General features: G+C 45.5%; 1 protein-coding gene across 6 annotated transcripts in view; it reads left to right on the forward strand.

Annotated features, from left to right (window-relative positions):
• NADK (NAD kinase) overlaps window positions 1–14,462 on the forward strand; it is an 86,208-nt gene extending 71,746 nt beyond the window's left edge. For 4 of the 6 annotated variants that reach the window (XM_069740936.1, XM_069740938.1, XM_069740937.1 and 1 more), the window contains 9 exons: window positions 1–94; window positions 609–717; window positions 1,762–1,847; window positions 3,885–3,987; window positions 4,294–4,445; window positions 4,610–4,709; window positions 5,484–5,641; window positions 7,368–7,450; window positions 12,889–14,462. The exon at window positions 1–94 is cut by the window's left edge and continues 36 nt beyond it. In XM_069740936.1, the coding sequence (XP_069597037.1) occupies window positions 1–94; window positions 609–717; window positions 1,762–1,847; window positions 3,885–3,987; window positions 4,294–4,445; window positions 4,610–4,709; window positions 5,484–5,641; window positions 7,368–7,450; window positions 12,889–13,039 (1,036 nt within the window). In that variant the 3' untranslated portion in view covers window positions 13,040–14,462. The remainder of the gene's footprint in view (window positions 95–608; window positions 718–1,761; window positions 1,848–3,884; window positions 3,988–4,293; window positions 4,446–4,609; window positions 4,710–5,483; window positions 5,642–7,367; window positions 7,451–12,888) is intronic. The other 2 variants (XM_069740939.1, XM_069740941.1) reach the window with 1 other exon arrangement.
• Window positions 14,463–14,819: the final 357 nt, after the last annotated feature.

The following is a 14,819-nucleotide window of genomic DNA, read 5'->3' on the forward strand; positions in this document are numbered from 1 at the left end:
GAACAAGCCACCCAAAAGTGTGCTGGTGATCAAGAAGGTCCGAGACGCCAGTCTGCTGCAGCCCTTCAAGGAACTTTGTGTGTTCCTTACGGAGGTAAGAGGGATCTGATGATGATGTCTCCTAGGCAGGTGCTAAAAGAAATGGAAGCATCCATGTACGCAGCAGATGACGGAGTCTCGCAGGGGTGTTTGAGAAACAGAAGTTTGACAAAATCACTTTTTGGGGAAGATTTTGGTAGAAACTGAAGACCATCTGATGTGTTTTGGAGCCCCCCAACATCTTCTGTTGGGAGAGAGAAGGATCGGGCAGGTGGCATCTAACCATCAGATCCTTTTTGTTCTTTGGGGAGAGTAAGCCGCTGCCGGAGGAGTCGGATAACAGATTTCTCCTCCCTCCCCAATGAAAACACAGGAACGTTCGGCCAAGCCAGACTCTTGTGTACTGGGGAGTCGGGGGCAGAGCTGGTTTTAGCCGACCTTTCTCGTATTTATGGACTGAATTAAGTTCCTGCATCCCTGTCTGCATGTGTTGGGACGCTCGGGACGGTCATATTCTGCACACGATGGATCTACTAGTGTCCGGTTCTAACTCTGGCATCTTCATTTAGCAGAAGAACATGATTGTTTATGTGGAGAAGAAGGTCCTAGAGGACCCGGCCATTGTGAACGACGAGAATTTTGGACCAGTCAAAAAGAAGTTTTGCACTTTTAGAGAAGGTACTCCCCTTAACGTTTGTTTACTTGCTCTATGAATATGATTAAAAAGTTAACTACATTTTGCCAAAATCTTACTCTTTGTGATGATCCGGTTATGTAACCGTGTAGCTGTAATTACCAGACACTCATCATTGTTTGTTTTTTGTAGTTATGATGCTTAATCACATTTTGAGACTGAATTGTAAATGTGCAGCCTCACTGTACAGCACTTCCTACTGTGTAAATGTATTAAAGGAACAGAAAAGCTATAAAAAGGCCTGATTTTGTGGGCTGGCGTTAACATGCGTTGTCTCCTATGGCACACAGAGCTCTAAAAGGAAGGCTCATTCTTGTAGAGAACAAATCTCCAGCTGATATTTTAGATTAGTGACTGAACCCTGCCCCTTATTCTTCGGTGTGGAAACTTAGACCATCTTTTTTCTTTCTGCTGGCAGGGCGTAAGGGGGGAGGCTTCTGCTGCAGCCAGTTGTCTTACAGCCACACAGTGTTGAGCTGCTGAGACACAGACTTTTTTTTCTGTGCTTTCATCTTCTTTTAAAGGGGTTGCCCAGGATTAGAAAAAAATGGCTGAGAAAAAGTGCCCCCCCCCCCCCCCCCCCCCCCCGACCGTAGGGTTTGGTCTGGTATTACAAGTCCTCCACAAGAATGCAGCCCCGGTTTCCTAATCCTGGACACCCCATTAAGCATAATAGGGAGGGTCACATCATCCCTTCAATCTTATTACTGAGGATGCATCTAGACATTGAGAAGCGACTCTCTGTATTCTGGAAATTTTGGGTCTGGTCCTTCTTTTAATTTCTTTTGCAAAGAGTGCCATGAACCCAACAAGGAGAGCGGAGACGTCTTGTTAAACTGGTTCTTGTTACCTTCTGTGATTGGGATAGTTGGAGCCGCCCCGTCCTCCGCAGCCTCCGCTCTCCGGAGTCAGGACACTGCTTTCTTTCCTCTCTCCACACCCAGTTCTTCATTTCTGCATTCCCAGATCTAGTAAAGAATGGCAGGACCTTCCCCGAATGCTAACCTCAATGTTTAATCACTCGCCAGATTTTGATGACATCTCTAAACAGATTGACTTCATTATTTGCCTTGGAGGAGATGGGACCTTGCTCTATGCATCCTCGCTTTTCCAGGTTGGTTTCTGGTTTTTAATTTAATTTTTTTTTTTAAATGTGACTCATACTTCCTGTTCTGCACAGAAAACTTTTTATCTGTCTCATCATCACAGACAAGATTACAATGGCTGATAACACCTCTATATACAGTAGATAACACAGGATCCACCATTCACAATAGGTGATGTCACAGCTCACCTCCTCCTCCTGTACAATGACTGATAATACCTCTATATACAGTAGATAACACAGGATCCACCATTCACAATAAGTGATGTCACAGCTCACCTCCTCCTCCTGTACAATGACTGATAACCTCTATATACAGTAGATAACACAAGATCCACCATACACAATAAGTGATGTCACAGCTCACCTCCTCCTCCTGTACAATGACTGATAACCTCTATATACAGTAGATAACACAAGATCCACCATACACAATAAGTGATGTCACAGCTTACCTCGACCACCTCCTCCTCTACAATGACTGATAACACCTCTATATATAGTAGATAACACAGGATCCACCATTCACAACAGGGGATGTCACAGTTCACCTCCTCCTCCTGTATAATGACTGATAACCTCTATATACAGTAGATAACACAGGATCCACCATTCACAATAGCTGATATCACAGCTCACCTCCTCCTGTACAATGACTGATAAAACCTCTATATATAGTAGATAACACAGGATTCACCATTCACAATAGGTGATATCACAGCTCACCTCCTCCTCCTGTACAATGACTGATAACACCTCTATATACAATAGATAACACAGGATCCACCATTCACAATAGGTGATGTCACAGCTTACCTCCTCCTCCTGTACAATGACTGATAACCTCTATATACAGTAGATAACACAGGATCCACCATTCACAACAGGGGATGTCACAGCTCACCTCCTCCTCCTGTACAATGACTGATAACACCTCTATATACAGTAGATAACACAGGATCCACCATTCACAATAGGTGATGTCACAGCTTACCTCCTCCTCCACCTGTACAATAACTTACTTATAACACCTTTTATATACAGGAGATGACACAGAATCCACCAATCACAATAGATGTCACAGCTAACCACCTCCTCCTCTACGATGACTGATAACCTCTCTATATACAGTAGATATTACTAATTGTGATTGTTGGATCCTGTGTTATCTACTGTATATAGAGGTGTTATCAGTCATTGTACAGGAGAAGGTGAGCTGTGACATCGCCTATTGTGATTGTTGGATCCTGTGTTATCTACTGTGTATAGAGGTGTTATCAATCATTGTACAGGAGAAGGTGAGCTGTGACATCGCCTATTGTGAATGGTGGATCCTGTGTCATCTACTGTATATAGAGGTGCTATCAGTCATTGTATAGGAGGAGGAGGAGGTGAGCTGTGACATCACCTATTGTGAATGGTGGATCCTGTGTTGTCACAGCTCACCTCCTCCCCCTTCCTGTACAATGACCTCTTCCTCGATGAGATCATGCTCATTAAATTCTTCAGTAAAATCATTGTTCTGAGTGTAATATTAGGCCTAGTGGCCAGCGTGATCATTTAGCTTTAACAGTAGGTGATTTTCTGATGACACCATCCCTTTAAGGCTACTGTCGTACAGGCATTGTCTGAGGCCAGTGATTTGGCTGCAGCGGTCATGTAAATGATGGATGTGATATCATCACTGCAGGATCATTAGAGCAGAGGACTGTTACCGGGGAATGGATAATTACCCATCTCCTTCTTTGCTCAGTGAGTAGTATGTGCGCCCCATAGAACGTGGCCCCTCCGTGGATGATAACGGCCATCTTTGGGGGCCTATAAGCTGTTACTGCAATCTGATAAAGACCTTTCTGGTCAAGACGGCAGAACATCTATTGCACAAGAGTCAACATTCATAGTTGTCAGAATGTGCATGTCTGAAAACAGCGCCACTCATGCATATGGGCTGAGTCTGGTACTGCAGCTCTGCATCCAGTAAATGATTGCATGTTCTCTACACATTTCTGAGTTTACAGTTTGTTTGTTTTTTTACCTTTTTTATAGGACAGTGTCCCGCCTGTCATGGCTTTCCACTTGGGATCACTGGGGTTCCTCACCCCCTTTAGTTTTGACAACTTCCAGACCCAAGTCAATCAGGTCATTGAAGGTAAGAACAGCGGCTGGGGTCACGTCGCGCTCCGCGTTTGTAGCGACGCTCTTGCACAAGCACCAGAGGATTACGAGAAGCCTCAGTAACCTGAGCAGATCCCGTTAAGTGCCGGTTAGCAGACTGCAAATTAATGAAACCTCCTGACAGTTTACATGTCCTGCGCCAAGTGACGGCCCTGTAGCAGGGGATCCTCGCCCGATGTGTTTTATCACACCCGTGTAGGATCATATTTACTGATGGGTACAATTCCATCAGCTTTTATACTGTTACATGGGAATCTAACATGTGGACTTGTCCTCGTAGGTAATGCGGCACTTGTCCTGCGCAGCAGACTAAAAGTGAAGGTGCATAAAGAACACAAAGAGAAGAAGACCGTGATTCAGAACGGTGTGGAGGAGAACGGGCTCATCGTCGGCCCGCAGGAGAAGGACCACGGCAGACAAACCAAGTATCAGGTGCACTGATTTTGTGTTAAGTTGTAAAAAACATCCCAGCAAGTTCTCCTTATCAAAAAACCTCCCAACAGATACGTTTTTTTATGTAACCTGACAGCGGCGTAATGCTGCTTCTTTTTTGTTCTTTCGTTAATGTTAAACTTGTCTTCCTTAATGAACCGTAGGTCCTGAATGAAGTGGTGGTGGACAGAGGCCCCTCATCTTATCTGTCCAACGTAGACGTCTTCCTAGATGGGCATCTCATCACCACAGTTCAAGGAGACGGTAAGAATTGGAAATGTGCACTTCTAAGGCCGTTTCTGTGCGCTGCGTATGATCGTCATGCGTACATATCTTTAACATGGTGTACTCAGGGACATGCGGATGCGTATCCATGCGTCGTTTCGCGGCGTGCATCGCTGTCCGGTGAACGCTTCATGTTGCCTTTTTTGAGGCATCAAATATTGCGCAATAATGCGGATGAGTGCATCAAAAAAATGCATTGCTGTCTATGGGAACACATTGATATGCATGGACATGGCGTACTTTTGACTGCGCATGTCCAAGAAATGGTTTTCACCTCCACCATGCACATAAACAATGCAAACGCATTCACGCGCAGCAGTTTTTGTTGTTGTTTTTTTACATCATGCGTAAGATGATGCGGAGGCGTAAGTTTGCGCGTGCATATGATACATTGCAGGTAGATACGCTAATGTGAACCTAGGCCAAGGAAGGTTTTATCCTTGTGCCGGCCGCCCCCCGACCTCGCAGTGAAGGTGCTTGTATGCGCTCCTAGCCAAGGCCTTGCACTATTCACCGTACCGGTCCGGACATGTGTTGCGTGCTTTACACTCCGAGGTCTCCAGATGTAAAGCTGCAATAGTGCGGAGTACAGGTGTAGGTGGTGCGGCTCGTACATGTCAGACACGGTCACCCCACTAGCTCCATGTGTACAGTAATGGCCGCCGTTCAGTCTGATGTCAGGTTCAGCCTTTGATGTTTGTAAATCTTTGTGGTGCGCAGATCATTTACAGTATTCAACTCCTCTATTTTCAGGAGTCATCGTGTCCACCCCGACCGGCAGTACGGCGTACGCAGCGGCAGCCGGAGCCTCCATGATTCATCCGAACGTACCAGCCATTATGATCACCCCCATCTGTCCCCATTCTCTATCCTTCCGACCAATAGTGGTCCCTGCCGGGGTGGAGTTAAAGGTAGGTTCCCCCGCTATGGGCACAGTATCTGATCTGCTGATGGTTGCAATATATTTTTCTTGGCATTAGTCACGCGGACTATTGCTCCAGTAATGCCCAGACTGGTTCCAGCTGAAAGACTCCAGTTTGGGGCGGAGGCGTAATCCAGTAAGAATTCATCTTGGAGAATTGCCATAGGCAGCAGTGACTTAATTTTTATCACTTTTTTTTTTTTTTTTTTCTTCATGTCCACTATGTAAAACAATGGCACAAAAAGCATTAATGATAACAAAAAAAATAAAATAAAAATTGGAAACTCCGATCCAGTTCACATTTAAAGGCATTTCTCAGCTTCTGTGTTCAGGAGCGTGCCACTCCTGTGCCCCCCAGCTTCCTGCTTACCGGAGGACGGTGCGCTCCTGAAGAGTGACTGTTCGGACCAGCAGCGGCGCGCTTGCATTACATATGCAGTCTCCAGTACTGCCAGCAAGGGCAGCTTTGCCTCTACGGTATAGGGGACTGCAGCGGGCAGCTAGCCTAGGTAATTGGCTGCTGTGAGACTACAAAGGTGGCTGGTAACCTAGACAACTAGCCATACACAATAGATTTAAAAGGATCTTTTGTAAACAGAGGATTAAAAAAAAAAAAGAATTGCCAAGTTGATTTCCCCACATATCGTTCTTCAAACATAAAGATACCAAATGTAAATATTTGGTGAAGAATCTACAAGTGGAACACAACTTTTCAGTTTTTGAATTTCCACAAAAATTTTAAATAAGTAATACATTTCATTCAACTTCACAATTGTGTTCCACTTGTTTAAATTTACATTTGATATCTTTGTTTGAAGCATGATATGTGGGAAAAGGTTTGCTAAGTATATGTATATGTATGTGTATGTATGTATGTATATATATATATATATATATATATATATATATATATATATATATATATATATATATATATATATATATATATATATATATATATATATATATATATATATATATATATCTCTCAGACCAAAAGTTTGGATGCACCTTCTCAAAAAAGTGTGAAACAACTGAAATTTCTAGGTTCTTCAAAGTAGCCACCTTTTGCTTTGATGACTGCTTTGCACACTCTTGGCATTCTCTTGATGAGAATGGTTTTCACTTCACAGGTGTGCCCTGTCAGGTTTAATAAGTGGGATTTCTTGCCTTATAAATGGGGTTGGGTCCATCAGTTGTGTTCTGCAGAAGTCTGGTGGATACACAGCTGATAGTCCTACTGAATAGACTGTTAGAATTTGTATTATGGCAAGAAAAAAGCAGCCAAGTAAAGAAAAACGAGTGGCCATCATTACTTTAAGAAATGAAGGTCAGTCAGTCCGAAAAATTGGGCAAACTTTGAAAGTGTCCCCAAGTGCAGTGGCAAAAACCATCAAGAACTACAAAGAAACTGGCTCACATGAGGACTGCCCCAGGATATAATAATATAATTTTTGCATTGGGGGTCACATTAATTACATGTTGTAGGATAGGACATTGGTCAGACCCACTGCATTGGGACCATCATTGCATCGACAATGCACCACACGCCATTGTATTGGATCCGCTTGGTATTTGGTCGCTGTCACAAAACCCCAGTTTTGGAATTGATGAATGTGGAAAACAGCACAGGGGAAAGGCGATGTGAAAGCCGCCGAACGCATCTGTATCCGAAATTCAATAAAATCATTAAAATGGCCGTTGTTGTTTTCCAGATCATGCTCTCGCCTGATGCACGGAACACAGCCTGGGTGTCCTTTGATGGGAGGAAGAGGCAGGAGGTCTGCCATGGAGACAGGTGAGTGATGGCGGCATGGATGACACAAATGAGGCTGAATTCAGATAATTTGCGTAACCAAAATAAATAAGTTCACAATAAATCGCACTTTCAATCAAACTATTATCCCAAAAGAGAACGGAAGCAGAAAGTGAATAAATAACTGAAGATTGAAAATATTTTCTTTATTTAAAGTATTAATATCAAGTATAAAACAAGAAGTGTCAGGGTGTGTCACATCACCAGGGGTACATGGGGTTCCCCAAACAGTACATAAAGAAATCTTCAATAAATCTACAAATCATCAGATCTGATGGCATTCAAATAAATCACTAAATGTGGAAGATGATTATAATTTTCTTGTCAATATAATAGTTTAGATTGCTACATATACAGGGCTCAATATCAACAGGAAATATCCTAAATGGTTCAAAGGCACTAGAGCAATCGCATCGCCCGCCCATCACACTCCTGATGCATTACATTGAATGTAAATCAATGCATAATAAATACATATATTACCTGGAGATGAGGTACAACAAACCCCAACGCGCGTTTCACATCGGCTTCGTCGAGGGGTTTTGTAGGGGAAGAAAGGGGCTCCTTAAATAGTGTGGACCATGCCCCTTGTGATTGAAGACAGAATCTGGTCAAATGGCGCTTCCGGTAGCCGTGCCAAGACCCGAAAGCCGCTTAGACGGTGTTAGTCACACTAAAACTGTGTGATCATCTTAATTGTCTGTTGCCATATTATATCGGGGAGATTTGTGTGTACATGGAGAAAGACTACTTGTGATTGACCACACAGTCACGAGCAGATAATCCGTTTTATTGAGGAAATTTCACATCCTTATATAGATTGTCACTTCTCATATTGATCATTGGTAAACCCTTCTAATTTCTCCTCCCTCAGGAAGGGTTTAATCCGTATTCATTAGCTTTTATGATTCTGTTCTTTTCCGAAGCATTACTTCATTCTTTATTTGCAAAAGTGGACACGCTATCATATCAAAGTCCACATAATTGTTCTAGAACCGCTGGCGGGTATGATTTCTAGCACGTAGGCGCATAATCAGTCTTGTTCGATTCATACGATTCCATTTTGTACTCATTTTGTATATCTTCAATTAATTGCATATCCTTAACAGTCCCCCCCCCCCGGAGGAGAAAGGCAAATCAAAACCCTATTCTCGTCGAGCCTATCGATCTGTCATGGGGATAATGGATTCAAATCCAGGTGCTACCTCATTTCTGGTTTTGAATTCATCAGGTTCTCCCTGCGGGACCCCCAGGGCATCTATGTAGACATGAGGGTCAGAAGAACCTTGTAGTTACCTGTTCATCTTTTGTGGTAGTTGGTCATCCCGGAGTACTTGATCCCAGCTGGGCAGATCACATATATGGAAGGGCATTGTCCTCTCCAGGGCGTGCATAGTCTGGGCCTAATTTTCGGGTCAATGGTAATCCTGGCCTACCAACATAGTTGTTACATGGGCTCCCTGCCTGGACCTGGAGGACATGATTATAATAGATGGTAAATTGTCTACATACACTCCAGGAGCCTCACGTTCAATAACAGGTGTATTTCCCTGGATAGGGGGTGATCCCATGGCCAGTTGGTTCCTTATTTTGGTAAGGTGGGATACAGCCTGGCATCTTAGTGAGTCACCTGGCTGGTGGTTCATGTATAGTGATAGGCCCATATGAATCCCTCCTCTATCCTTGGGTCTATTGGGAAGGGTACCGTGCCTAAATAAAGTCAGGCAGTGGACCAGGCTATGCCCGAGGAGCGATTCCATTACTGACATTGTATCAGTGGATGCGTGTCCACCACCACCAAGAGCCGGCCTGCCCTCGAAAGCCCACACCGCAGCAGCGCAGCACACTCGTCCACGAAGGTCAATGTAGTAGCAAGCCCGAGCAGTGAATGGGCGGTATGAGATGGAAATGTGCCCATGATGACTACGCCAGCCCACAGAGGTACATGCTATAGATTAAAAGGCTACCGCCAGATTAACACTTAACATCGCATCGCATAGCCTGCATTCAGTATATCGAGAGCGATCAGTCACTGCAATAAAAAGAAATACGTGGTGACAATAATGATAAAGTACCCCTGGTGATGTGACACCCATTGACACTTCTCCTTGTTTTAGATTTGATATTAATACTCTCAATAAAGAAAATAATATCAATCTTCAGTTATTTGTTCGCTTTCTGCTTCCGTTCTTTTGGGATTACCCTTTGCAAATTTGCCTGACTGAGGCCTAAACTGTGTTTTTTTTTTTTTGTTTTTTTAAAGCATCCAAGAGGCTGGTGAAAAATCCTTTATTTCAGCAGTATGCAGTAATTGGTGATGAGCGAACGCGCTCGGATTACATGTTATCCAAGCATCTTGAGTGCTCTAATACTATGTTCGAGTCCTTGCTGCTGCATGTGTCGCAGCTGTTAGACAGCCGCCACGCATGCAGGTGTTGCCTGTTTGTTAGACAGTCCCCGCATGTGTTGCACCTGTCTAACAAACAGGCAATCGCTGCATGTTGCGGCTGTGTAACAGCTGCGACACATGCAGCAGCAAGGACTCGAACATAGTATTAGAGCAGTCTCCAGATGCTCGGGTAACATGTAATCCGAGCACGTTCGTTCATCACTAGTAGTAATATAAAGAGTACCATCTATTGGCGCTGTGCATAACCTAAAAAAAATCCTAATTCTCGGCAGCAAATTGTCCTGTGTAAACAGGTGATGAGCTACCGATTTGTTCTGTGCCGATAGAATGACTAATCTTATTAATAAGGGGTTTTCCAGGCTTGCCCTAAATTTCTGCAGTCACTCCAACATTGCAGATCCTGACAGTGTACACAACACAATACAAGTGAATAAGGGTCACATCACATCACAGGAGTACGGTGACGCGGTAGTCTATAAGGCTACTAGCTATTGAACCCGTTCTACGCCCGGGTGGCGAGCATTTATATTGGTATATGGTCTCCATCCTGGTATGTGCTGCTCCATCCTGCGTCCCCATCCTGTCATGTGCTGCTCCATCCTGCGTCCCCATCCTGTCATGTGCTGCTCCATCCTGCGTCCCCATCCTGTCATGTGCTGCTCCATCCTGCATCCCCATCCTGTCATGCGCTGCTCCCATCCTGCGTCCCCATCCTGTGATGCGCTGCTCCCATCCTGCGTCCCCATCCTGTGATGCGCTGCTCCCATCCTGTGATGCGCTGCTCCATCCTGCGTCCCCATCCTGTCATGTGCTGCTCCATCCTGCGTCCCCATCCTGTCATGTGCTGCTCCATCCTGCGTCTCCATCCTTATGTGCTGCTCCATCCTGCGTCCCCATACTGCCCCTGACCCGCTCGGCGCCGAGTGCTGGGGGGCCTGAGCAGGCGGGGACACCGGCACGCAGTGGGGGTCAGGTGCCGGTATCGCCGCCAGCTCAGGCCCCCCAGCACTTCCTATACTCACCTGTCTGTCCCGTTCCAGCGCTGCGCGCCGCCATCTTCCCGGTCTCCTGGCTGTGACTGTTCAGTCAGAGGGCGGCGCCGGCGCGCATTAAGCGCGTCATCGCGCCCTCTGAACTGAAGGTCACAGACCGAAGACCGGGAAGATGGCGGCGCTCAGCGGTGGAACGGGGACAGGTGAATATAGCCGATACTCACCCTCCTGGCGGTCCCTGCTTCTCTGTTGGAGATCGCGGTGTGCGTTCAGTGTGAAGACCGCGATCTCCCGGGAGCGTCACTCTGTGAGGCCCAGACTGCGCCGGCGCTTGCGCCTGCGCAGTCTATAAAGGCTTCGGACAGAGTGACGCTCCCAGAGTTATATTATAGATGTTCACACTTTGCGGATTTTGCTGCGGATCCGCAGCGGATTTGACCGCTGCGGATCCGCAGCAGTTTCCCATGAGTTTACTGTACAATGTAAACCTATGGGAAACAAAAAACGCTGTGCACATGCTGCAGAAAAATCCGCGGATTACATTCTGCAGCATGTCACTTCTTTTCTGCGGATTTTCACCTGCTCCAATAGGAAACTGCAGATGAAAATCCGCAGAAGAAATTGCAGTAAAAACAACGATAAATCCGCAGTAAAAACCATGACGGGTTTTCACTGCGGATTTTGGAATTCTGCTGCGGAAAAATCCGCAGTGGAATCCGCAAAGTGTGAACATAGCCTAAAAATAAATGCATCTGCTTGGATTTTTTTTTTTTGCAATTTGCTTGTTGCAGTCTGACCCCATTCACTTATATAGTGCAATGAGGTAGCAGCATATAGCGATCTCTGGCCACAACCTGAATCTTGGTCAGAGTCAACCTGTAGCCCTACCCTTACCTTCATTTGTAAGGGCGATCACGTGCCAATTAGATTCTCATCCACTCCTCTCAATGTTCAGGATTCTCCTAACTGTGCTCGATCTGGCAATTAATGGTAATCCTGACAGTGTGTGCAATGCATGCCGTTAAGATTTGCCAATCTGCAGTCACAGAGGGAGACTGCAGAAATGTAGCCGCTCATAAAACCCCTTGAATGTTTGTCTGGGCAATGAATGATCGTTTGCCTACCCAGACAGGCCAGTTGGATAACCGCGTGGCTGGTGCTGCGTAATCCCGGCATAAAGGCCCCGTCACACATAGCGACGCTGCAGCGATACTGACAACGATCCGGATCGCTGCAGCGTCGCTGTTTGGTCGCTGGAGAGCTGTCACACAGACCGCTCTCCAGCGACCAACGATCCCGAGGTCCCCGGTAACCAGGGTAAACATCGGGTAACTAAGCGCAGGGCCGCGCTTAGTAACCCGATGTTTACCCTGGTTACCATCGTTAAAGTAAAAAAAAAAAAAAAACGCTACATACTTACCTACCGCTGTCTGTCCCCGGCGCTCTGCTTCTCTGCTCTGGCTGTGAGCACAGCGGCCGGAAAGCAGAGCGGTGACGTCACCGCTCTGCTTTCCGGCTGCCCGGCGCTCACAGCCAGACCAGAGAAGCACAGCGCCGGGGACAGACAGCGGTAGGTAAGTATGTAGCGTTTTTTTTTTTTTTTACTTTAACGATGGTAACCAGGGTAAACATCGGGTTACTAAGCGCAGCCCTGCGCTTAGTTACCCGATGTTTACCCTGGTTACCAGCGAAGACATCGCTGAATCGGCGTCACACACGCCGATTCAGCGATGTCAGCGGGACCTCAACGATCAAAAAATGGCCCAGGCCATTCCGACACGACCAGCGATCTCACAGCAGGGGCCTGATCGCTGGTACGTGTCACACTTAGCGAGATCGCTACTGAGATCGCTGTTGCGTCACAAAACTTGTGACTCAGCAGCGATCTCGCTAGCGATCTCGCTATGTGTGACGGGGCCTTTAGTCTACGCTGCGTATTATGGCAGATTATTAATCCACCGTCTCTTGCAGATACTCCAGTGCTAATCTAACCAGCCCCGTGTCTCTTGTCGTTCCAGTATTAGCATCACTACCTCTTGTTACCCGGTCCCTTCCATCTGTTTCCGAGACCCGGTGAACGACTGGTTCGACAGCCTGGCCGAGTGTTTACATTGGAACGTCCGCAAGAAACAAAACCATTTCACGGGTGACGAGGAGGAGGAGTACTAGCAATGGCCGGACCTCACAGACTTAACACCTTCTTTTTTTTTTTTCCAATGAAAGGATTCTTTCCTTCTAACTCGAGTCCCGGTCACAGACTGTAACAGACCAAATCAGAAAAAAAAAAAAAAAAGTGCTTCTTCAAGCCACCAGCTGCGAAGTACTGGTCAGATCCGACAACCAGCTTCCTTTATTTATCTAATCTAGCGTTCTCTCTCTTAAGCTTTTAAGAAAGTTTATATTTGTGTTTCTTATTAATGAAACTTAATACAATAAATGAGATAACCACTTGCTTCCGGCATGGCCCTCACGGTATTGTCCCACATCACAATACACTGGGGGCCGCTCCTTCACCATGTGGTTATGTAGAGTTGTTTACATTTTATAATTAATTGTCCCATACCAGAAAATGCTATAAAATATATATTTGTTCTTACAACTTCGGAGCCCATTTTTGTGTAATCTGTGATTTAAATGTTATACCAAAAATATGTCCTCCGTTCTGTGAAGGGATTGTGCGGCCTCAATGAGCGGCAGGTATCATTTAGTGATGAGTGACTGTGCTTGGATAAGGTGTTATCTGAGCATGCTCCGGTGCCAACAGTGTATTTGGCATGCTCGAATTATTTTTGAGTACCCGCGGCTGCATGTCTCGTGACTTTTTGACAGCTGCAACACATGCCGGTTTTTGCCTAACAGACTCTCTGCATGTGTTGTGGATGTCGAACAGCCATGAGATATGCAGCCGCAAGGACTAGAACATAGTATTCAAGCACGACGAAGACTCTATTCGAGCATGCTCATGTGCGAATAACACCTTATCCGAGCACATTCTCTCATCACGAATCATTGTGACAGGTGCACAATGCCTACTGATCATGGGCACAGCTTACCGGCAGCGGGCAACCTCCTTAATCCTGCTGACACGTTCCTTCCTCATGTTTCTCACTGGAGACTGCAGTGCCGGATAACCTGCTCCTGACCAGTAACCTGTAAGATTGTGCTTCCAGCACTAATGGTACAGGTACGAATTGCAAATAATGCCAGGAACATTCCTTTGGCTTACAGGGAGGGCAGACTTTTCCGCAGCAGAAAAACATCAGATTTTTGGCCTTTGCACGCAGAGTTTCTCCAAAGCGTGTGCATAAAGATTTAGTAACGTCTCCTCTACAACTATGCTATTGTAATACGCAGCAGAAAGTCCACGGCGTAAACTTCCCAGGGAACATACCTTGATGAGATCGGCCACAGATCCTGACAAAAATTTAATTATGTTGCTAATTTTCCATCTGGATTTTGCAATAGGATTCACAGATTCAGTAGATCTCTCTATATAAAAAAAAGAATACAAAATCTGTACATATTGACGTTCAATGTGGATTTCACACTTTGCAATGCTGGATTTAAAAATAAAAATCCACCCCAAAATTTGTATGGGAAAATATTGATTTTTTTTTTTCTTTGCAGATTCTAAGTTGAATCTGCCCCCCTTTTTCCCCTGCAGTTTGTCCTTTATGGATGTGTTCTTCGGGTATGTTCCTATGTGCTGGAGACGTTGCAGATTTTCACCTCCCGTCTTACAGTAGCAATGGATCTAAATCCACAACAGAATTCCACCTCTGCTGCTGATTTGAGATCTGCGACGTGCGCTGCCGAGATCAGTGGATGAAATGAGTGGCATCAAAATCCAAGACAACACCTGCGGATTTGGGTCCATGGTGCAAATCTGCAGCAGAAATTTGCACATGTGAATGTAGCTGAAGGATAAATGCAGACGTTTAGAACGTGA

This window comes from Ranitomeya imitator, chromosome 10 (genome assembly GCF_032444005.1).
Source record: "Ranitomeya imitator isolate aRanImi1 chromosome 10, aRanImi1.pri, whole genome shotgun sequence".
NCBI lineage: Eukaryota > Metazoa > Chordata > Amphibia > Anura > Dendrobatidae > Ranitomeya > Ranitomeya imitator.